The sequence below is a fragment of the Anguilla anguilla genome, chromosome 13 (assembly GCF_013347855.1).
Source record: "Anguilla anguilla isolate fAngAng1 chromosome 13, fAngAng1.pri, whole genome shotgun sequence".
NCBI classification, from domain to species: Eukaryota; Metazoa; Chordata; class Actinopteri; order Anguilliformes; family Anguillidae; genus Anguilla; species Anguilla anguilla.
Genome location: NC_049213.1, coordinates 9,515,114 through 9,540,646, shown reverse-complemented (window position 1 = coordinate 9,540,646; position 25,533 = coordinate 9,515,114). Strand labels below are relative to the sequence as shown.

General features: G+C 41.7%; 1 protein-coding gene across 2 annotated transcripts in view; it reads right to left on the bottom strand.

The window, feature by feature from the left end:
• Nucleotides 1-25,533, bottom strand: part of LOC118210663 (cadherin-22-like) — a 247,014-nt gene that overhangs the window by 41,325 nt on the left and 180,156 nt on the right. For both annotated transcript variants that reach the window (XM_035387024.1, XM_035387023.1), the window contains exon 10: nucleotides 15,269-15,390. In XM_035387024.1, coding sequence (XP_035242915.1) covers nucleotides 15,269-15,390 — 122 coding nt within the window. The remainder of the gene's footprint in view (nucleotides 1-15,268; nucleotides 15,391-25,533) is intronic.

The window sequence follows — 25,533 nt, the reverse complement described above, 5'->3', positions numbered from 1 at the left end:
TGCTTTACTCAAATTTAAGGGGGAAGGGCCACATCTGTTAGATAGAATGCGTCCCGTAGCTTTTCTCACTAATGCGAGAGGAACTGCTTGCATAATCACCTCTAAAGTAAATGGCAGACAGGTGTTCATCGATCTGAGAGAGAGAGACAGCCCTAAAAAAACAAAAAAACGTGCTGTTCTGCGTAGCGCAGACGGAACTAGCTGCGATTCCTGACATTCCATGGTTAGCAGCAATAAGCAATTTATTTATAAAATGCCTGACGAATGTCCCTGATCTTTTCCATTCTTCATTGGAAGATTTACTGTATTGAAGAAATCACGAGTGTTGGGACATTTTTTACCTAAAGTCATTACCATAACTGCTTCCATTCCATATAAACAAAACCTTAACAAAATCCTCTGCCAAAAACAAACCATGCTATGTCCCTTCCATGCTATCCTAAGTTCCACCACTATTAGAATTATTACTGTAGCTATCACTATGCTTAATGTGTTATTCTGATTCACATTCTGAAGTAGCATTCAGAGGTTTCTTGTCTTTATTGACCATGAATGTCAGGGAAATCCTTTCCACAGCAATCCAAGAGTCCGCCATCTCCAGAACCTCAAGCCTTTGTTGAACGTTTTCTTTCTTCTTTATCTACTGTGTAACAACTCAAACTTGAAGAAATGGCTTGTTGACACATAAACCGTTACAACCTTTGGGAAATATCCCGGTGGTGACTCTTATTTTGTTTAAGGGACAGCTTGTTTAACTCTGCAAAAAAAAAAAAAAAAAAAAGTCTGTCTCAGGAAGTGTTTAATCTTGTAATATGACTTAAATTATCTCAATTAGAAAACATTAGCTTGTTTTAAGTTACTTTTGCTCCAGGAGTGAAATTGTCTTGCCCCATTGGCAAATCTTGAAATGAGTAAAGCAGTCTCACCTCATTGACAATGTTCTTTTGTCTTATTTAGCAAAAAAGTAAAATAACCATAAGTCTAAATATATGACTAAAATACTTGTTAAGACTTGCTTTTGCAGTGCAAGCACGGTGCTGCACATGTTATATTATACATTTTCTTTTTGTCTCTGCATTCAATTAATCTTGTCAGAGCTTGTAAAAACAAACAAACAGGTGGTAGACTGATGTCACACTGTAGACTGTGTAAATACTAAGCTTTGCCTCCATGAAAACACGTCCGTTTTTAAAAAAATGTGAAATTTAAGAAACAGCTGGACAGGGAAACTTAACAGCATCAACACTGTTGCCAGTGTGTAGGGACAAACACATTTTCAATGATACTGGGTTAGTGCACAGCCTAATTATTCACCAAAAAAAAAAAAAACGCAATCAAAAACTCAATCTGAAAACCTGATTAACATTTTTACTCTCAGACAAATGACAGAATGAGAAGGACGGCAATGCCCGCAAACAAAAAAAAAATAAAACAAAAACAAGACAAAACAATAAACAACAAATCGGCATCTTTGCAACCGCGTGGGAGTTTATTGAGCAGGAAAAGCAGCTCCCTGAAGCTCAATCACTTAATTAGATTTCTATCTAACAGTCCCCCCCCCCCGCCTGACCCTTAAATCTCAAACAGCGCTGGAAAACACGAATGAAAGCTTTTCCCAAAACTGCCCGGACTCCTCGAGGGCCGGCCAGGACCAAAGGTCTTCCGATTGCATCTGTGTCCTCATTTGTGTGTGTGACCTCTCTCTCTCGCTTTCCAATATCCGCGGAGAAAGTTAACTTTGCGTCTTTTTCCAAACGCGGGTTAGTACAGGAGATTAGCACAGCCGGCCCTAATGGATTTGAGCACACTTCTCACGTAGCCGGGAGGGCGAAGAGAAAGGGGTCTTTATTACCGGGGAGCCTCATTGATCCAGTCGGCCTTTTCATCTCGTTGTTAGCGCTGTAATTAACCATTTGGGGTCATTCTCCGTCTGTCACGAACCATAGAAGCAAAACCCACCAGACCCTACTCGCTTATCGATAGCTTAATGAATAAACTGTTCGTATATATTCATTAAAAACAAACATCTCACTGTTTCCAGAAATACTTATAATAATAATAATTATAGATATATATATAGATATATATAATAATAATTTTTGACCTTTAGGAATGTTACAGAGAGACATGCATGATAAATGAAGGTAGTTCAGACATGCACCTTTGCAGTGAACAGATTGTTAAAACGTTAAATGAAGTGTGACTCGGGGAAAAAATGGCAAAATCCAGGGATGTGCAGTCTTTAAAGAAGGCAGTCACCTGACTTCACACACTGCAGCACAAAATGGGTAGGGCTTAACACTCACACACAATTGCATTACATTATATTACATTACACTGCAATGCAATACACTCACTTATCTCCACGTGACTTACAGAAGTGGAGAACATCAGGGTTACTTTCGGGAATACAAAAGTGTGTTATCGCAAAGGAGGAACACAAAGCCTCTTTATAATCACATGTAAAGCTAACTAATAAATCAACAATTAGTATGGTAAACATATATCACATTTCCAAAAGTATGTGGACAGCTCTTTTGGCTATTTCAGCCACACCCTTTGCTAACAAGTGCATGAAATTGAGCACACAGCCATGAAATCTCCACTGACAAACATTTGACATTTGGCTCGTACTAAAGAGCTCAATGACTTTCAACCTGGCACTCTCATAGGATGCCACCTTTCCAACAAGTCAGTCTGTAAAAACGTCTGCCCCGCTAGAGCTGCCCCAACTGTAAGTCAACAGCAGGCCGGTTCAGGTCAAGAGCACTCCAGCACTCTCGGGTCACAAATTCATCCGTTCTCAGACTGTATTAGACTTGGTTAACAAACGCGAAAGCTGATTACGAAGAATTACAAAAAAGAGAGTGATTCTAATCCTGTCTGCATCTGTACCCAGGGGAACAAATCTGTAAATCGCATCCTATCAATTCAGACACACAAGACAGTGGCGGACAGGCTGACTGCGCAGTGCAATATAAACAGCCGTCACAGTGATGCCAACTGTGTGATATAAAATATATAATTATTATACATAATACGAGTACAAATGAATATGACAGGCAAATATGAACCAGAATACACTCTTCAGAAATGAACAGATGGGTGCAATGTGAATGAAATTATGTGCGAATACACATATTGTTGACTAATGATATTTGGAATATTTTTTTTTTTCCATTTGTTGGCAAGTCATGGAAATCCCATGTTACTACAAAAAAGAACTTTTTCGTTCAGGGTCGCAGGGGGTGCTGGAACATGGACAAGGGGAGGACATGCAAAATCCACACAGAAAAGCCCAGGCAAGATTCGAACCCAGGACCTTCTTGTCGTGAGGCGACAGTGCTACCCACTGCACCACCATGCCGCCCACAGCAGATGCAATGCATGCTTAATCGTCTCGTCTCTGCGCACCCCTAATATACGTGTTCGTGTTTACAAACAATTACAATAAACGGAGAGAGGCATGTATTCACATGGACCAGAATTAACTAAAAATCTGTCTTTGCCCTTCACCACCAATTGAATCCAGGCCATTTTATTGAAAACAGCTTCAGCATAGCGTTTCCATTCAGCTGAACCGAAATGCTAGTGATGACATCACGCTTCTAATGGTTTCCCGACCTTCGCCAAAGCGAAGGTACTAGCTGCTCCCCGGGAGGGAGGCGGGAGGTGGTGGGTGATGGCTAGCGGTGCTCCCAGGCTCTATATTTATAGGAGGGTAACACACAAAACCCTCCGGTGTAGAGAGAGCGTGGGCATTAACCCGGCTAACGAAAAAAGGGTCCTCACAACGTTGCTGCCATGTAGCGGCTATGTCATGACATTAACACAACATTCCAGCTGCGTCGTGAGGGACATTTCGCTTCCCCGCGGCCCGCAGAAACCGGGCGAAAGCTCGTGACCGCGTCCGCGGCTTTCTCGACCGCCGGACGTGTGAGACGGGCCCCCGCGGTGCCGTCGCTCTCGGCGCCTACGCAGACGCCGCCGAACGCGCTGGCGGCGCTGACGCGGCGGGGCGGCGTGAATCCGGTGGAAACACGGGCCCAGCTGGCTTCCTGCGGCGCTGTGAGACAGGCCTCTGCTTCTTCTCGAGCCGCAGCCCCCGTTTCCTCCAGCTCCTTTCATTGGGAAACTCTTAAAATGTTGCGTTTGCATCGATAGAATGCATTATGGCTACCGGGGGGGGGGGGGGGGGGGGGGGGGGGGCGCCCAGGCAGCAACAGGGCCCAGGCAGCTGGCGAACGAACATTCTGGGAATCTAGGCTTCAAAAAAAAAAAAAAGTAAGAAAACGATGCATCTCAGTCCATTGCCCTGTTCTTTTTCCCCCTCCTTTGTTTTTTTAAATTACTTAAGGAGAGAAGCCGAGAATATGCATTTTATAAGAAAAAAAAAAAGAGACAAGTTTAAAAGGGCAGTGTTTGGCTTGTAGGTGTAAGAAAGATGGGTTTAATTATACATGCTTCCCAGGAGGCCGTTCTCCATCCTAGCCGGAGCTCTGATTAGTGCTGCACTGTACAGAGAACTGAAACAGCATTAAGGCTAATTTGCCCACAAACAATAGGCGTCTGTGTGAACCCCCCGGCCCGCACTTTCCTTCAATGCGCCGCGTAACTAGACTGTGGGGAACGCTGGGCCGTGCGGAGCGATTTGCCAGCTCAAAAATGTGGACATTGGGAAGCCACTGCGGTACCACAGAGAGGTGGGGGGAGGGGGGGGGGGCTGGGGGGAGGGGCTCGCGGTGGGGGGCTGCCCAAACAGCACCCTGTTTTAATGAAGGCTATTCATCAGAAAAACAAAAAGACAGGCGGGGAACCACACTTACACTGTAGACTCCTGTTCCTGGCTGTTTGTGCTGTGCATATTCATCTTTCTCTCGCTCTCTTTCTCTCTCACACACACGCACAAACACACACACACACACGCGCGCACACAAACGCAAGGACAATGCCGCTGTGTTCTCCGCCTTAGCGATGTTCAGCTGGGATCAGCCGATGCGTTTCCTCCCAGCGACGCTCTCGCACAGACGGGCTCAGGGAGCGGAGGCTGGGGGGCTGGGAGCCTCGCCCCGCAGAGACACTGGGGTTCAACGTGACGCGCACAGCACCAGGGTTCATGCAGGGGTTCATCCTGGGTTTTCACATCAAGTTCATTCAAGTTCATTTCAAGACCTTTTTAATGCCATATGAAATTAGATTTAAGACCCATTTTGCCACCCAAAATACAAGTACATTCACAATTGAATATAACTAAGGTTCTGAAATTACTAATGGAGGGCAAAAATAAAACCAAACACCACTTAAAACCAGACACCAGTTACTTACATTTTGGCCAAATGAGTTGATTAATGCTGGATGTAGCACGTCAGTAAAACAAACACAGGACAGTACACAGATGTTGTGATAGTCTAGAATGACATTCTTAACATCTGCCGGCATGTTGGTAACAACATTATGCTATCATGTCTCACAGGTCTGGATAAAAATACACGGTGTGCAGTAAAAGCACATATACAATTCTATCACTTTGAACGTCACATTAAGTCCTAACAATGGGAGAGACAAATTCACAGTTTAAAAATATAACCCGAAATGTGGGGGAAAAATCAAAAGTAATGTTTATGACCAGATCCCAAAAGTGCAGTTCTCAAGCTGCCATGTTGTACAAATTGGAGACAGAGGCTGTGTATTAAGTCTCTGCGTAGTAAGTCTCCCCTCATATGGTCATGAAGTCCGGGCCAGGTCCGGGTTGTCCGCCAGCGCGTGAGATACTGCCCTCCCCAAGTGACTCGGCAGTGATGCAAACTGTCCCTGATTCGTCCACAAAATATAAAACTAATGTCCAAATGACACAATAACGTAACAAATCAGCACATGGGGAGACATTGGACAAAGAAAAAGCACCTATTTCCATGACATGTTCTAGTAGCAAAAAATTATTGACTTCATTTTTGACCGTATTGGTGCCATTGACTTACATTGAAGTGGGTGCCTGAAAGATATATACTGGAGCCAGCCGCACTGGCACTAGTGAGCAATGTCTCTCAACAAGACCAGGAAGTGAGCTTCAAAACTAAAGCCTGTTTTTACTGGTTAAATATTTTTCATACTGATGAGATATTAGACATGGCAATTAGCACTACTCATTTTGCACCAGCAACGGATGCTGATGGCACAGGCCTTTCTTTCAGCTGTCCCAAAACTTACAGTATGTACAGTGAGCTTGGGACATAAACACTTTTTTCTTGATTTGGCTCTTCCTGAGCATGTTTATGTGTTCTGCTATATACACGAGATGATGATGTGCCCCTTAACGTAAGCTACCAGATTGTGTTAATGTGTTCTGTTATATTCATGAGATTGTGATGTTCCTGTTAAACGTAAGCTTCCAGAACCTGTTAATGTGTTCCGTTATATTCAAGAGACGTTAAAGTAAGCCATGCTTGATTTTCCGTAAATCGTCATCACTTCAACAATTCAAACTCTAACACGTCAAAAAGTAACGTCACAACCCGCCAAATTGTAATGTGTCAAAATTTGACATGTTGGCACATTCATTCGATTCATCAAGGTGTACAACTTTCCGCTGTTTGCACCCCAAATTTGCTGAGTCAGCTGGTCAGAAATAACCGTGATGAGATATCTTTTTAAAGACATTTTGGCGCCATTGGCTTTCCATAATGGTGGTGTAAACAACGAGAGAAAGACGTCAGATTTGACAAAAGTTGAGTCCCATCGAGCCATTACTGTGCGCTCCCCTGCTAAATAAACAATTTTCACTATCTATTCTTTGCGTCCAATGGGAACACTACATTATAAATAGAACCATTAGTCATCAAAGGGGTTTGCAAACTTAAGGCCTATGAAAACTGCATTTAAGTCATTTCAGTGCCTTCCAAGGCCTGTAATTGAAGTAATTGACTTTGAGGACTTTTTAAGGATCCTCGGGAACCCGGAGCACACACGGCCTGGATTCCCACAGGGAAAGGAATGGCAGCGCCCCATGAGGGAGGGCTTCCTGTCCGGTTTCCAGTACTTTGCACTTCACATTTAGCCACTTCGCAGCATCGCCAAGTTTACAAATAGCAGTTCAGGTCACAAACCTAATGCCACAGCTCCGGGGTTACAACTGATAAAAGAAGCTAAAAAAGAAACCTACTTAACAGTTGCTAATAGCCTAAGTACCCTCACAACAGAAAGTTACGTGCTGTAGTAGGTGGAGGGGATACTGAGAAGGTAGCGTTGAGAGTGGTAAATTGGTTTGAGAATATCACTTTAGGTGGGGCTTGTAAACTCATGATGGTAGTTCACCATTCAGTATTGGGTGAGGCAGGATCCACTCTAAACAGGTGTGCCTTCAGGTCTGCAGAGAAAGACAGACAGTGGCTCTATTGTCCCGATGGTGAGGTGGATTCCCCCCCAACTCAATTCGCATTGAGCAGCATCCGGAGGTGCAGGAGTCAGGTAGTGCTCCCAAACCTATAGGGGGCGCTGCAGCAGTGGAACAGGCCTGCAAACAAGTCTAGGCATTCTAAATGTGAAAAACACGCCCAAGTTCCTCTGGAATCCCTCCCCTGGAATGAAGATGCTGGTACAAGCATTTCAGAACTGATTGTGTGTATAATGCCAAACAGATTTATCTGTTTCTTCCATCCTACTTCTGACTTTGAACCATAGTAATACATATTTGCCTCGAGTCAGGCGCTAATATTTCATGGATTGTTTTTATCATTCAAATTTATTTATGAATTTATAGGGTGGCGTGGTGGTGCAGTGGGTAGCACATTTGCCTCACAGCAAGAAGGTCCTGGGTATATATATTTCAATTGTAGACAAGAACAGCCAAAAGACAAGATTGCAGTAACCAAGCCCACATGATAATTCCATATCTAGGCAGATCTGTCTTTGTAACAATAATTTTCTACCTTCACCCTCTACTCCTTGAAAATTGTCTCCTCTCCTTGGCATGTCTTGTTTGTCCTGATGAATGGAAAGACAACATTTGTCACTAATTGAGGCTAATGGCACAGACCTTCCTTTGGCAGAGGGGTCAAAGGGGTCAGATTTGCAACAAAAATTAGAGCCCTTGGCTTTAGCCGTTTAAATAGCCTTTCCCGCCAATCAATCTCCCGCTAAGGTCACTGCTAACGACACAGGGACATAACTGTCCACAAACAGGAGGGGCGGAAAAACACATCTGAAGCTATCCGGCTACGGGGCTAGCGCAAACACACACACGCGCCTGCCAGCTAGCGTGAAGAGGTCTGCCGCACTTCATGAAGCGACGCGAGGGAAAGCTCCCGTTCGAGCCGCGGTCTGATCAACATCGCCCCAGGCCGATAGAACCATTTCCTCTGCGTCAGTTATTGTTTTTCTCTCATTTCGCCGCGCTCAGTCAACGGATAAAACGGACGTACCGCGAAAACATCTCTGCTAAAATTTTAGAGAGTCGCGGGGACAGCCGGGGAAAAGTGGTTAGAAGCAGACAATGAGAAACACAAAATAAAAAGTCCTGACCCAAAGGTAATGCATTTTCTTCCAATCTCTCAGTGGTCAAGCGAAGCAGAGCATCTGTGACATTATTGGAGAAGGAAGGGGGGGGGGGGGGGGGGGGGGTGGACTTTTTTTTTTTTTAATAACCTGGCTCTGGGGCATAGAAATTGCATTTTGTCAGTAACCATTATATGTCAAACACGTAACCATGATTCATTTTCTAACCTTTCCCCCCTGCTCCCCTCACTAGAACCAACCCTGCGGTTAGACTATAATAAAACAGAGAGGAAGGAATGCATCACGACTCAAAATCAAGCTAATAATTATTTGATGGTAAAAGGTAATTAATGACCTGACACTAAGTTCCCATTCTTAAAATCATATGTACATATCTTGTACGTAGCTTCCAGGGTCGAGGCCTAGTTTTCGAGTCCCGTTTTTTAATTATTCCTCCTGCCCCGGCACGGTAATTGGCTGCTGAGAAGCCCGAGGCTGTTGACTGAAATCGGAAAATAAAATACCTTAATGATTCTGTCCATTTTTAATTGGAGCAAAGCACCTTGCTCTAGGATATAACAGCAGTCGCATCTCCACAGCCTCTGGCTCTCCAATTCAGCCACACCACCTAGAGCTGCACAGACGTTCGGTCCTTTTCAACCACAAAAATAAGCTGCTCTTTGAAAGTTCACTGCCATGGTGATATATTTCCAATCCGTTACATACTCTTCAAGAAAAATAAGTTTAACAAAATGGTAAAAAATTGGTATGCTGATGGATTATATGGATGACATTCATTTCAGAAGCATTTCATTTAAAACACTAGAGCTCGTTTGCTAATAATGAATTACATCTGCAGTAAAAGAGTAATGTGCTAACACTAACTACACTACTCATGTTAAGCAGCTAATTACAGTCAACCAAAATGATTATCAGTCGTCACAAATAACCAAGACCCTTCCTTATAGATTGCAAGGTGTAAAAAATGCATGACATTTCCCTCTCCTAATCTCTTCAATCAAAATGTACAGCGGAGCAAAGGCAAAAGAAAGGCACTGCACGTAACAGAAATTCATTAAGGAAATGTTTGGAGATGTTAGCATGCATAGGATTCTGTCATTTGAGTTTATATTGCATTACCTGGGGAAAGAGTAAATTGTGAAGTTCAATTGCTTCGAAATTCAAATGACAAAAATCCTTTGCGAGTAATATGTTTATCAACAGGAGAGATGGAGGAAAAATATTATGGGATTATGTCAAAACGAGGGTGCATAACCATAACCCTAACACATTACATTACAGGCATTTAGCAGACGCTCTTATCCAGAGCGACGTACGCAACTTTTACATAGCATTTACATTGCATCCATTCATACAGCTGGATATACACTGGAGCAAAGCAGGTTATGTGCCTTGTTCAAGGGTACAATGGCAGTGTCCTACCCGGGAATTGAACCTGTGACCTTTAGGTTACAAGCCCAGCTCCTTACCCATTATACTACACTGCCGCCAAGGCTGTCGGGAAACCTGAGAAGAGCCCATGGCTCAGTCACAGAGCAACACACACAACCACCAGACACGGAAATATCCGTCTGTTAGCTTTCATAATCTGCTTTTCATCCAACCAGAAAAGTGGAACCACTGTGCAAAATTTCCTCTTTCATTCTTTTTTTTTAATAAACTCTGCAATGAATGGTGCAATGACAGCTTTTTGAATTCATAAAATTACCTTGGTATCAACATCAGATGTAGACTACCTCTTAGATGGGATGACTTCACAATGGCTGATTTCTTGACCGTGATTTTGACCCATCCTAGGCGCTGTCTGTATTTTCGGCTGTCTTGCATTTTATGTTACAAAAAGTGAATATGCCTCAGGTTCTTTCTGTTGAAAACTGAATAAAACCTTTCATTTGGGGAATAGTCTCTCGGATATAGTCGTAAAGCAATTCTTTGTGAGAATGAGCCATAACCTCCTCAATTTTCAGCATGTAAATTCTTTCTAGTTCCCACAGACTGTGTACGCCAAAGTTGCCTGTAGGTGGGGTATTTTGTGGCATTAGCCAGAAGTGGTAGAAAAATTGTATCTACCTAAAAAAGCAGAAACAATTTTACCAAAATACATTTGCATATAGAAATGACCATCCTCAGTAAATGTTAACAAATTAATTGCTGAAAATGATACAGTTCTTAAACTCTGTATTCTTTAAAAGGAGTCACTTCCCCTTAAAGCTATCCAACCTCCACATAAATGGAACATTATCAGCCTTAAAATGGCCACTTCAGTACTAAACAGCATTTTCTGTGACCCTGGTATGCAATTCTCTGTTATGTTCATGCTTCAGCAGGCACTCAACTACATCTCATATCTCATAAAAGGGCAAAATATGACTAATTCTGAACATTAATTCAAATTATACAAACGATGAGATCTGTTTGAGTCCCCTGGGTAGGTGAATACTTTCTAACATATGACATGATTACAGTGCTTATAAAAGTTACATAGTGTGGTAGAGACCCTTTTCATGTCCACGCTGTTGAACAGGTATGAAGTAGTGAGCTAATTAAATACATATCCTGCTACAATCAGTACGACATTCACATAAATTATGAATGTACGTATCTTCTATGAAAGTAATTTCTTAACGATTTCATACATATGTACAGTGAGCTTCATTAGGCTTGGAAAAAATTAATATTCATTCTTGATTTGGCTCTGTTCTCAACACAATTTTAGATCTGTAGTCAAACAATTCACACGTGCTTTAAGGGGTAATAAACAGTAAATCACGTTTTTTGAGTTCTAAAGCCAAGTATCTTATCTCCATTTGATACATCACATTAGTCCTGTTCATGGTTAAAAAAGATTTTTAAAAAATCCAATTAGCACTGCCTGCCACCACATTCTGTGCAAAAAAAAAGAGCCATGCACTGCCACCCAAAGGTGAAGTTTCATTTTCTTTCACCTGGAGCCCAGCCCACATCCGTGACGTAGAAGTAGGTAAAAACCTGCTCCTACATAAGAAAGTCAAAGCCCTGCCACTCTTGTTGATTGATAGGTAAGTATTATGTATTTAACCTGTTTAAGACGACATAAATTACCCTGTTCATTTCAAACCGCCTGCAGTCGAGTTGTGACAGACTGGACAGAGTTTCTTCTCTTTAGATTAGCCGTAGCTAGAAATCCTTTTTAATTGTTCCTGGTTCTATTTTCTACATCGATCTAGCTGTATATTTGTCACTTTAGTAGTTTGTCAGTAGTTGTTCGTCATGGTAAAGTATTTTATAGTTCGTTCATTGTTAAAATTTACGTAGTTAGACTAGGTTTTATAATTGTGCACAGTGTTCCCAACTGTAACGTTAATCTTTTCTAATTGCAGTACTTAATCATTTTAGTTTCAACTGCAGCAAGTAGGATAAGTCTGGCTGTTTACTCATTTCAGCTGAGATAGCTAGCGTGGGTTTCACATATTGCATCTGTGGCTCTCTGAGTCACCAAGTGATGTCGATAAGATTGCTTTAGCTGAATATTCAAAGTGAAACCATTGTATAACCGTCAGTTGGTTAATGTCTACTTTTCATGGTGGATCACTGACATGGTTCCTTACTGGGCAAGTAAATATGATAGATGATGTCTTTCCTTGAACTTGAGCAAATAAGATGATTTTGCGCACTTCAGAATTCATTCTGTTCTTGCTATCAAACAGTGGCAGCCATACATGCCTAAGCCATAACACATGTTTGTATATGGGGAAATTCCTTACGGCAGTGTTGCTCTACAGAACTACACTTGCAGTGTAACCTCTGTAGTTCTGTTCGTGAAGTTTTCTGCTGACATTAGTCACTGACATATCCATGCTTGCCTCCTGAAGAGTGTTTCTGATCAGCTGGGCAGGTGTATTTCTTCACTACGGTGAGATTTCTTTGGTCATAAACTATAGTCTTCTTCGCCCAACCAGGCCCTTTGCAATAACTGAGCTCACCAGTGCTCTCTTTCTTCAGATTATTGTTTTGCTACATTGTTTCTAGACTAATTTTATGGCTCACTTCCTTTCTAATGTGTATGAATTTGCTTATACGGCACGGTCTTGGGCTGCATCTTCACCATACTGAGAATACCATCATTATTGCCTAATACTTTGTCTGGCCATTTTACGTCGGTCAGCAACCGCTGTGAGCAGAACAGTGAATGCTGAACATTTTCACAGTGAGTCACTCAGTTACTACATGCTATGTACCCACTATGCGGCAAACAAGCATTATTCAAGGTGGATGTAGTTGCATTTGGGGGTGCAGTGCACCCCCCGCACCTCCAAACTACACCCATGGACACCTGAATAACACCAATGCAAACAATAAACATCAAAACATAAACAATTAAAAACTATTTTAAACAGATATAAGCAAAATAAATGAATCATAATGTTGCTTGTGTGTGTGAAATTAGCATGTTTACTTCATTTTCAGCATCTTGTAACATCTTCTATAGTCCATTTGACTCTCGCTCGATACAGTAAACCCTTCAACTACAACTTTGTGTGTTTTTTCTTTTTAACCTTTATTTAATCGAGTAGGTCAACTGAGAACTCAGTTTTCTTTTACAGTGACAATCGAGGGAATCAAAGTGTGCAGGGAATGCAAGGGATTGTGTAGCTGCAGTATATGGGGGGTGATTAGGTGGATAGATGAGAGAATTTTTCAGCCACAAAATCCAGCCCCTACCCTTTAGAAAAGTGCCCTGGGATCTGTAATGGCCACAGAGGTTCTCATCTAAAAGATGAAGGCTTCTGTAGCACAATGTCTCGATCATAGGTTTTAACTTGAAGGGTACAGAGTTGTGTGATTGCTGCCAATACAGGGATTTAGGAGAGTCACAGTTGCATTTGTAGAAAGACATTATGGGCAGGAAAGGCATTTGACAATCTTAACATTAATTCCAACGCAACTTTCCAATACAAGAGGAAAGAGACCCATATCTCGATTCTCTTAGTGAACCGCCAAAGGAGGCCTTTGGGGGGGAGGGGGGATTGGGGTGGGTAATTGCTGTGACGAGGACCTCCTTTCGAGCAGGACAGCTGCAGGAGATGGCCGCAATCTGTCATCTTGCTATCATGCCTGATCGTCTCCATCTTTCCGTGATCTGGGATTAGCACGCCAGCGGGGGGGCTCCCTTTCTCAATCTGCGACACGTGGAGGAAACCTCACAGCATGTCGGTGGGGGGTTTTAACAAGCGACAAATCCTTAGGATAGATTAAGACAAGGGGATACCCTTTAACCTATTCCCCAGATGTCCTCCATACACACTACATTTAGCTCGGACAGGCGTGTGTCAATATCATGTGATCAAGTGGACAAATGCCCATGAAATTGAGTATGCTTCTTGGGCAAGGTTTGATAGAGTATATAATGCCTATCAACAGAAGAGTGAAATGTGTTATTGTTGCTGTATGCTTAAGGCACTTCGATTTGAGATCAAATGATGAATATGACACAAAGGTCAGCTTTTATTTCATGGTATTCACATGCGTATGTGTTTTACCGTTTTACAGAAACAGCAGGTTTTCTGTTGAGTCTCTCAATTTCAGCTGTGCAAAAAGTAAGTTAATGAATGAGCTTAAAAGTAAATCAAAGCAAAGAAGTCTAATATCTGGTTGCGGTGCCCTTAAATATTCTTTATTTAAGCAGCCAAACGTCTGCTAAGTGAAACTTTGTGGGGAATGTGAAATAACTAGTCTAAATGTGTATTTGGAAAAGCATGCATTTGTGCAAAATCTTATGTCCGGATTTGTCGGCATTATACGCATTCAACCTTTTTCACATTTAAATATTAAATGGATTTCTTTGTGCACAGAACCTGTGGGGCTTGCTGGATTCTCCACAGGTTGCGTTTGGAAATGGCTTTCTTGGCTTTTCTGAGCATAATTATACGTGAATGATTGTACCACCCCAAGGTAAAATCACTGCAACGTTCTAATGGAGATGTAGCTATTGTTGTTAAATTTGTAAATCCCTTATCAGTGTCATTTTGACGTATTGAAGTGCGCTGAAAATGCAACAGACGGGGCTGGGCGCATCTGAAGGTATTTATGATCTATTGTTCTCATTTCCGTTGCCTTGCATTCCAAATTGCTGACCCCACTCAACAGAAAGGAGCGTCTCCATTCCTAAAGTCATTACAACTCCTACACCTCGCCACCACAGAAATAAAGATATCTGGAGAACAATCAGGGCAAGTGGATTAATCTCATCTGTGATGACAGACGCACATTTCTGGCGCAAATTGAATTCACGTACCTCAGTAAGACAGATAACCTGTTGTATCCACTTCTGTTATTTCCAGCTGAGCTCTTGCAGCCGATAGTGTAAGCAATAGGATGCTGTGATCTGTTTTACATTTAAAAATCTGTGGGATCCGCTGTGGTTTTGGCTGAGATTTTCAGCAGGAACTGATACAGTACAACACAGATTGGCACTAATTTTAGAGGGGCAGACAACAGACAGGAAGGACAGGAACTGGCAAACATTTGAGGTTAGATGGCTAGTTTCAGGCAGCTTTTCTCGTGAGCTTGACTGGCTTCTAAGAAATAAGAGCTCTCATTGCGATCACGCATGTGGTTAAACTAGGTTAGGAGTTCTGTATAAAATGTCACATGGTCACATAGCACCCGTGTATCATTTGCAGAATTTGGTCCTGCGTGCTGACCCAGGCCCGTGGTCCTTTTATTGTTCCTGGGGCGTGGTGTGGTGACTATGCTCACAGTTTGCCAGCCTACCCACCTGACCAGGCTTAGCGTCCTCACAGATGGAAGCCTCGTAGGGCGTGGCGAGCTCAGGGGGGTTGTCGTTCACATCCAGGATGCGAATGCTGACTGCGTTCAGGGAGGCCATGGACGGGTTATCTGGCAGGGGAGAAGGAAGCAAGCACACAGTAAGCAAAACCTCCGGTGCCAGGATGAAGTGAAGAGGTTCAAAAAAGTTACGTATTTTTTTGTTTTGTTTTTGTTTTTACAGATGGACCGTAGGGGAGTCCTTAATTGTACTGTAGTTACGCAATAATAAGATATTCTGTGCATACTTGTAAGTGAACATGGTTATAACTATTATATACAAATCTCTAATGACTACATATGACACCTATATTTGCCTACATTAACACACTTTTCCTCATTTCAAAAAGAGCTCAACAAATTATTCAGAATTTTCTAATTAAGTAACTATTTCCCACTTTCAGTAATAGATACATATGCTCTGCAGATGTAATCTTCAGTATAAACCTTGAAATATCAGAAATATAAATAGCTGTAGTACATAATGAGCAGCACATTAGCAGGATAATGTTCTTGTTCACAGAAGCATTTTCAATTATTTAATATTCTGAGCACATTTTCTTGGATTAAAATATGTGCAATGATAAATCACAAATCAAAAGAATGAGTGCATGAGTGTGTATTACTGCTACTAACACTACAACAACAACAACAGCAACAACAACAACAACAATAATAATAATAATAATAATAATATTCTGATTGCTAGGAAAAGTTTGAACCTGTACAGCAATTACTTCTCATTCACAGCCATTAATGATGTGATGATAACATGATGATAATTTGCTGAACACCATAACTAATATTAAAGCCTCCTTCCAAAAACCACATGACCCTGTGGTCACTCTTACGCCAAGAAAAGACCACATCTGTGGATGGTGTAAGTTGCTCAAGACAGGACTATGAAGCAGCAGCATGTACATTCAACATTAAATGAAAAAGCACCGTTTGGCAGCTGTCCAACTACTAGGCGGCTTTTTGTTATAGCAAAGAGTGCATATATAACGATGTTGAATTTCTGTGCACAGATTTTGCTTTAGTATGATCCAAATACCCGATACTTCTGGCAGGAAACCAACATTTGTACTAGCAAGTCCATATTGATAGATGTGGTCATACAGTGTGTATACTACTTATATGTTTTGTCGTATCTACTTCTTACTTATTTTGTGTGGGTGTTGTGGGTTTATGGGAATGATGTGTGGTCGGGTCGGTAATTGAGAGCCTCTGTGTATGTTGTATGTGATAGTGTCTGTTGTATTGAATTGTAATGTTTGTGTTGGACCCCCTCGGAAACGAGATGGTTCATCTCATGGGGATATCCGCTAATAAACTTTATTATTAAATAAACATTGTTTCAAAATAAAGTGTCAACGTCTTTCCCCCCTTTTGTTTATGTTACTTTCTGTCAGGATGTGTGACATCAGTGGTCTTGATATATATCTTACACCTGTAGGTAGCTATAAATATCAGTGTTTTGTTTCCATGCAACTGCATGATTCAAGTATAATATTAAAATACACAAACATGTTTCTCCTGTTTATCAGATGTTTAAGAGCAGATTATTCAAATGAAAACTAGAAAGATTTGTCAACCTGCACATTCAATAAATAAATAAATCCTGCTCTATGCCAATTTCTTACAAAGTATTGTTCCGTGGAGGACAGAAAGATTTATTTATTCCAGCGGAAAGTAAATCAAAACCTGTGTAAAATTGCAACGTTTCACAGCTATTAAGATGAGGGATTTAAGCAGATTACACGCATGCATCTGGTGCAGAGTTTCCAGATGTTCAGAAGCTCAGATGTCTCGTGCCTTCCAGTACACTGCAGACACCATCTTGCAGTGGTTTGGGGGAGGCAAGCGGAACCATTAAACACATTCATTCTGTTATACCCGGACTCAAAGGAGATGCCTTAATTCGACTGTAATAATTACAACCAAATACTGGAAGAAAGAAAAAAATCTAAAAGGATGAATGCTTTTTGGCTTCAACACGCATAACCTATGTTCCTCAGAGTTAGACCCTACCGAACAGATTTTCCCAAGCTGTTATGTAACATTCACCGTGCTGGATTTCTCCTGTGATGTCAGCTCAGTTTGCGTTCCACTATTTTACTCTCTCTTCCAGTCTTGCAGCTCTGTCTTAGATTGTGGAAGAAAGCACAGCATCTAACTGTCAATCTGGTTTGGAGCCGGTTTAGTCTGTGGTCCCCCTGTAGCACGGAAAGAACGCATTTACAAATGGAAACAGCCCCTATTCTCTCGTGCAGACATGAAGCTAGCTCTTAATATGATCTGTATGCAAAAACGGCACCATGTAGCATATCCATTTGATGGTGTTGAGAATATATGCTGTGATATTTACATACAAAATTATTTAGGTGTTCGTTATTTTCTTTATCTCCAGAAACAATTTAATGAATTCACAAGTCACTAAAAAGAATGAATAATACGTTTTGAACAAAGTTTGCACAAAGCAACACTTATACTTACAATATTCACAAGTCAAAGGAGGAACACGTTTTATTTTTACTCACATTATGAAAGGTTATGTTATGTGACTTATCAAAAAAAATAAATAAAATCAATTCTAATTAAAGCTGATTAAGGCTACCATTCTGTGAAGCATTACCATGGAATTCCATGCACTTATAATCCTCTGAACTCTACCCTCATGGCCCCGGCTATCCAATACAGGTTATTTTTGGGGACTAATTATTGTGTTGAAGCACTAATTGCTTGTAATTACTGTATTTACAGGATGTGCCAGAGCACAGAGGATCAAGATCACTTCTTCAATCTGCAAGTTGGGAGGGCAGCGAATTGACTTTTTGACTTTGCTCTTATACGCTCTTACTTTCTCGCATCTGGACAAATAAACTATTTTCATCCCTACTTCATCCCTTCTGCAAACATCCCATAATACATTTGTCTGAGTATCATATAATACTGGTCTGAAACGCTATATGAGTTCGTTCATATTAGTGTAATATTTATGTAATGTAATGTAAATGTAATGTAATATTTCTGGTAAGCATGGTGATTGAGTACATTTTTGAGCTGAATGCAACACTGTTTTCTGTGTGACAGAGCCAAATATCGTACTGCAAACAAAACCATTTTTCTATATAAAGTTCAATACCCAATTAACTAATTATTTGAACACTAAAAAAAAGCTCATACCTGCAGTGTTATTACATTGCATATTGTCACATGGCTGGACATAATGAAGGTTATGAAAATGCCGATGGCATATATCAGGATGTCAGGGTGTGTATGTTTTTTTAATAAAGCGTATGAATACATTTATTCCTATTTTGACTTGACATTTACCGTCTTTTTTGTCTGTGTACATTATTATGACATGAAAATAATGGGTTTTTTTTAAAAAACTGTCCATTTGAACTCCTTCTTGAAGAGTGTTATTTTTAATTTTGGGATTTCGTTCAGAAACAAAAAAGAGTACAAGCAGAAGTGCAATTACATTTTTCCTTCAACTGATTACTAGATTGTCCTCTTCAAAGAGCTCTTCAACATCTAAACTATTATCTATTGTAAAGTGACTTCATTTTATTCCAATGAAACACTCAAACCGAATCATATCTATTGATGTCGAACAGACAAAAAATCCAATTCAGCCCAGAGGCACCGTGAGTTTTAATGTACTCAAACAAAGCTGGCGGGGAATAATTTGCATACAATGGAAGATTATAATGATACATTTACTTCTCAAAATTAATTGTACAAAAATGGAATCGCTGACTGACATAAAAACGGAGACCATGCTGTACATAATCAGCTCTGCGAGGTGCTAAATATAATTGAATAAGGGTGTTATATATAATGATTTTAGGCATAATTATAGCTTACATACTGCTCAAGTTTACAAATGGTCACCTGCAAAAGGAAGTTACTTCACAGTGGTGCCAACAGGCACTAGAAAAAGGACTTCATGGCTCTCCGATGCAATCCTAGCTGCCAATTTTGACTTAAATAAATACAAGTGTTCCAGCCCAAAAATGAACTTTACAAAAGTTAGCATTTATTTGCTAGTCAAAGTTAAGGATATGTTGGTGGACTCCAGGCCACCATTTCAAACTGTCAGCATTACATCTGAGTGTCAAATGGCCAAAAGAGTTTGTCGGCTAAAAATAAATACTGCGTATCAATATTTGCGAGCAATTAATAGCACATATGTTGTTAGAGGAACAGTTCTTTTCCTGACCTGCCTAGCTCCTGGTCCACACCCTTGCGCTACGCTTGCATCAGCTCCCTGGTGCTACCTTCGCTGGGCCCCGGAAGGTTCCGGAATGCCGCTCCCTCCTCACCTCCGGACCTCCGTTAGATCTCAGACCCCAGCGCGATCTCTCAAGCTCAGCCGTCTCCCTCAAGCCTCGGCTCTGCCCCCTCTGAGGCTCGCTCCAGGCGCGAAGCGTCACTCCGTACCGGACTCCGAACCGACAGCGTGGCTCGGCTAGGGGCGGCGTTTCCGCTCCAGAGGCGCTACGGACGCCTTCGGAATATTCATGTTCCCGCATCCGAGGGCGAGCCTGCGAACGTTGCGCCGCTTCCGTACGGATGACGCACACCGCTGAAATAACCGCAGCTTGGCTGCTTTGCATGAGTGATAGCTTAAATAATGACCTTAATCAGCTGCGAGAAGAGAGGGCAATTTGCCTGTAAGGCCTTGGGGTAGAGGATAGAGGCAGGGCTAGTTTCATTTCCCCGGCTCAAAATTCAATCATCGCGCTGTGTTCTCGCTGGCTGGGAATGGTTTAATGTACGCTTGTAGCCTACATAGTGCATAATTAAGTACAGTCCAGTCATTTTAGAGTTCTATATCTGCTTTCCCCTCTCCCTCTATCTTTATCTCGCTGTGCTTTAGAGACTCAAACTAAACTGCAGGCTCAATACAAGTGAGCAATAGAAAGGACCGCTGTGTTACTGATGAATAGGAAAGTGTCGTTTTGACCTTATAGTTCTCAATACCTTCAGTGATACAAACTGAAAAAGTCCTGAATATAATGGATTTCTGTGTAAGTTATGGTGGGTTTATTTTTTGTAATGTATTTGCATCTATCTCTCTTTTTTCCTTGTTTTTTTTCACAGCATGATCTTTAGCAAATTGTGAATAAAGGCTTTTCAAAAGTCAAGTCTCTCTTTCCTCGTCTTATATGAACTTGAACTCATTCATTCAACACAACTCCTCTACCACAGTCTCTGAGTATGGCTACTTTCATGGGTCTGTTCTGTCTGCTGTGAGTATCAGTGTTTTCATGTGTCTGTTCTGTCTGCTCTGAGTATCAATGCTTCAAGTGTCTGTTGTGTCTACTCTGAGTATCAGTGCCTCCATGTGTCTGTTCTGTCTGCTGTGAGTATCAGTGCTTTCATGGGTCTGTTCTGTCTGCTCTGAGTATCAATGCTTCATGTGTCTGTTCTGTCTGCTGTGAGTATCAGTGCTTTCATGGGTCTGTTCTGTCTGCTCTGAGTATCAATGCTTCATGTGTCTGTTCTGTCTATTTTGAGTATCAGTGCCTCCATGGGTCTGTTCTGTCTGCTTTGAGTATCAATGCTTCATGTGTCTGTTCTGTCTGCCGAGTATCAGTGTTTTCATGTGTCTGTTCTGTCTGCTCTGAGTATCAATGCTTCCATGGGTCTGTTCTGTCTGCTTTGAGTATCAGTGCCTCCATGGGTCTGTTCTGTCTGATCTGAGTATCAGTGCCTCCATGTGTCTGTTCTGTCTGCTCTGAGTATCAGTGCTTCATGTGTCTGTTCTGTCTGTTCTGAGTATCAATGCTTCCATGTGTCTGTTCTGCCTGATCTGAGTATCAGTGCCTCCATGTGTCTGTTCTGTCTGCTCTGAGTATCAGTGCTTCATGTGTCTGTTCTGTCTGCTCTGAGTATCAATGCTTCCATGTGTCTGTGCGTTTGCTCGTGTGTGTGTTGGGTTGTGGGGTGAGGTGCATGTGTGTGTGTGCATGTGTGTGTGGGGGTGAGGTGCATGTGTGTGTGTGTGCATGTGTGTGTGGGGGTGAGGTGCATGCGTGCGTGTGTGTTGGGGGCACAGGTTGAGGTTCGTGTGTGTTGGGCACCCAGGGTGAGGTGCGTTGGAGCAGATGCGCTGCTCTGGCCTGGCACAGAGGTTCTGTGCGCGACATCAGGTCGGAGACACAACAGGACGCTCGGCCCTCACTTCTCCCCAATCAGCCCACCTATTCTCCCTGCCCGCGAAGCCACTTCCCAGCTGTACTCCTATCCCCAGCCAATCGTCACACACTTTGTTTATCTGAAACATGACAGTGGCATCTCGGCCAGCTGTTAAACACACCTTGGCAGTCCCCCATGTATTCATCACGGTGGTTTGTTCAGCAAGCTGTTTCTTCCCCATCCTCCACACGTTTTTTTTTTTTTTTTACCCTGTTCTCCAAAATAACAGAAGCTGAAAGCTACGGTGTCTCATCACAGCATTTGTTTGACGAGTGCGCTACGGCCAAAAGCAGTCTGGAACATCGTATTCTTTAAATGCTCTTCTTCGTTTTGGGCCGTTTGACTCATCTACTGTACGTGTGCAGATGCTGATTCTCAAAATAATTTAAAGAGCAAGGACAGGGTATTCTTAATTTAGGACAATACATTAATTTAGCAGATGCTCCTAAACAGTGTGACTTATAATTACACAGAACATAAATGCATCTACCTGAGTTATTTGAGAAACAATGTCTCTGCTGGCAAACTACCAGACCAGCAAGTATATTTGCAACATCATGAAAGCACTTAGTGCAAGCAAACTTATGCCTACCTAGAACCATATCATAGATTCATGCACCAAACATCCATTCCATATATAACCATAAAGAATGCTATAAAAACCATAATTACATAAGGAAAGATTGTGGGGGAGAGAATAGGAAGAGAACCAAAATGCAGTCTGAGGAGGCGGGTCTTCGGTTTGTGCCAGAAGATGGCCAGCCAGTATGCTACCCGGACCTCCGTGGTAAGTAGACAGGCATTGGGTCTGGACAGACAACCAGGCAGGAAGTGGACACCCAGATGCTCCAGGGATACAGAGTGGATCTAGCTGTGGCTAATGTGTAAGGTTCGAAGACGGTTTGGGCGTGAGTGTAGTACATGAATGGGTTTCAGAAATCATGTGAATCCTGTCGAGAGCGCAACCACTAGGAAAGAATTATGCTCCTAGTGCCAACTGTGAAAACACTGTAAGGATTACCTACTATTTAATGTGAAACCAGGCATACTATAACTATCACTGGAACAACAGCAATTACAGGGCATGCTAATCAGCTCTTCAAGTTTTACAGTTTTAGAAACTATATACTGTATCTGTTCCATAATACAACCTGTTTTTATTTTATTTATTTATGTGGTCACTGAAATTTAAGAAGTTGGATCAGGAGTCCCTAGCACTACCCAATATGATTCATGTTGCCTAATAACATTGTAAAAAAAAAAATAGAGTAATAATAGGAACTGACTTCAAGTCAATCTGACTGTTGCAAAAACATTTTCTGCCTCATCATTCTCTACTCTACATTCTCGACTTTTTTTCCCCCCAAATACGCACCAATATTCAAAGGCATTTTACTGGCTTCAATATCTCTACTTCACATTGAGTATATAAAATCATCTGCAATTCCTGCAATTTGATTCTTTACTCACTGAGTTACCCATAATGCATTTGTTTGATATGGCACCCTGTTGCTGTTTGTCTGAATTCCATTCCCTTTGTTCTTTGAGAATTGCTCAGAAAGATATTGTTTTCCCCCCTCCTCAACAAAATCAAAATCTGCTGTATTTTCAATTTCATTCCTAATTTCATCCGTGCTGTCTCTTGAAAAAATAACAATAATGCACCACATAAAAGGCTATTTTTAAATGACAGTCCATGTTTAGGAATAAGGAAAGTCTGATTCAGAACTTATTTAGGACTGCAGAAATAAAAATAATTACCAGCAAGTTGTTTACACAGCAAGGTGATTGAGGTGACCAGGTGTTGTTTTGTCTTTCTGCATGGAAGCGAATCTCAGAAATGGAGGTTCTCGGATGTCTGAGAGAGTCTGAAATTTCAACTCAAAGATGACTGTATTCATGTATTCATGGCCTCATCTCCCCTCACGCCGAACAGGTATCTAACCTGTCAAAACAAACTAACATCCACCTCCAGGATGAGGACAGGAAGCTCTGTTTGTCTGCTAGGCCGGGGTTCAATCAACATAATCATCATAAAAATTTGACTTGCAAAACACACGCAACCATTACGTTCTTCAAAGACACAGTCTGGCCAGTTGAGTCAGAGTCAAAGATAAACACTAATTAAATCCAGGCCTTTGTTCAATAAAAGTACCAATGCAGGAGTAATAATTCAGTTGACAAAAAACAGGGAGGGTCTGCAATGACTGGTTCCACTCATGTTTAACAGCATGAACAAATACTACCGCAAAATATCCATATAAATCTGGGGGTGTCTTGTGGCGAAGCCTGTAGAGCACTGTCCACATGCTCATTACGAGCCGTGACGTCGGCGGCCCGTTCTTCCTGTCTCTCTACACTGTCCTGTCCAATAAAGCTGAAAAGCCCAACAAATAAAATAAAAATATCCATATAAATCCAGACAGGGTCCTTTCACTCGCCAACATTTACTTTGTTAACAGTATCAACAGTGTAAGTTTTGAAGATTACGCGGCCTTCTTCCAAACACAACTGGGCTAAGAACAAACATTGGCAGAGTCCATGTGGAAAAGAAGAGATATCGCTCTCCTCCTGGGAGGACACCCTCGCAGGTTAGGTTCCCATTCAGCAGAGGGGAAAGCTCAACGGCGCCTGATAATTTTTACAAATCTCTCCTAAAGCAAAGATACAGTTCCTCTAATTGGCCCCGTGTCCCGGCCTGACACGTTAACTATCAGACTATCTCAGGGCCATTAATACTGCGTGGAGACCCGGAAAGGTCACAGCCAGTGCAACTGTAACTCACCATGTGACAACACGGCACTTCCACAATGAACAGGCCACCAAATGACTTTCAGCATTAAAATAATGCCCTGGCACTTTACCACCACCACCACCACATATGGCTTTTTCCTCTCCCATTAATTCATTTATTGAGTTAATGCACCACAAACTCGGTTTGCTGAGTTCTTTTTGGCACTAAGTTGTTCATTGATAAAGAATTCAGTTCAACAAAAAGTCCACCTGGCTATTCAGTTCAACAAAATGGCTACACACAGAGTCAGAACTTTACATATTGCGACTGTCTGCTGTACGCGCACACACACACACTTTAATCGGCTTGAGTACCCTACGTTATACTTTTTATCTTTTATTTTATCTAATAATAGGTTCCAGCCTCCCTCGGGTGTACATTTCTCTAAAGATAACATCAACCTCGGTCTAGTTCAGGGGTGGGCAATCCCGGTCCTGGAGGGCCGGTGTGTACGCAGGTTTTTGTTTCCACCAATTACCTTGACTAAATGAGCTGTTTGCATGAGCTGTGGTTCACTCGCAGATTAGATCACAGTAAAATGTTTCATATATGGACACAAGAACAGTCTTCAGCTGTCATTCATGTGCTTATCAAAAAATGTAGCAAAAATGTCTACTGGTGTAAATGTTCGGGCTAATTCAGTGATGAGGGCCAGAAGTTGGCATGAAAGCCAGAAACGGATACGGCCCTTGTTGCCCACCTCTGGTCTAGTTCAATGTTTCTTTTTGTGGACCTCCAGTCATTTGGTGATTTCAGCATCAGTTTGACTTTTGTTAAAGCTACAAACTATATGTCAGAAAAACATACCAGCGATATATCAGCTTGCTGAAGGTTTGTCTTGTTACAACTGGCTATTACTTTAATTTTTAAATAAAATGTATTTAATCTTTCATCTTATTATAGTGATTTTGAAAATGCCCATTTAACAAAATGGCGGTGGATAAATCATTTTATGGTTTTAAAATGCAATTTGTCAATTATATTTCACATGCATTGTACATTCTTTTTTAACAACTTCATAAGGCCATTTTATCCCCTGAACTTTGAATGGCAAATCACAACTGCTGGTCTCATTGCTCCAGCATCCAACCACTCGAGGAAGGTATACACCAGGGCTGCCCAACACTGTTCCTGAAGATCTACTGCCCTGTAGTTTCTCATTTCAACCCTAATTTGGTACACCTGATTCTACCGATTAGCAGCTCAACAAG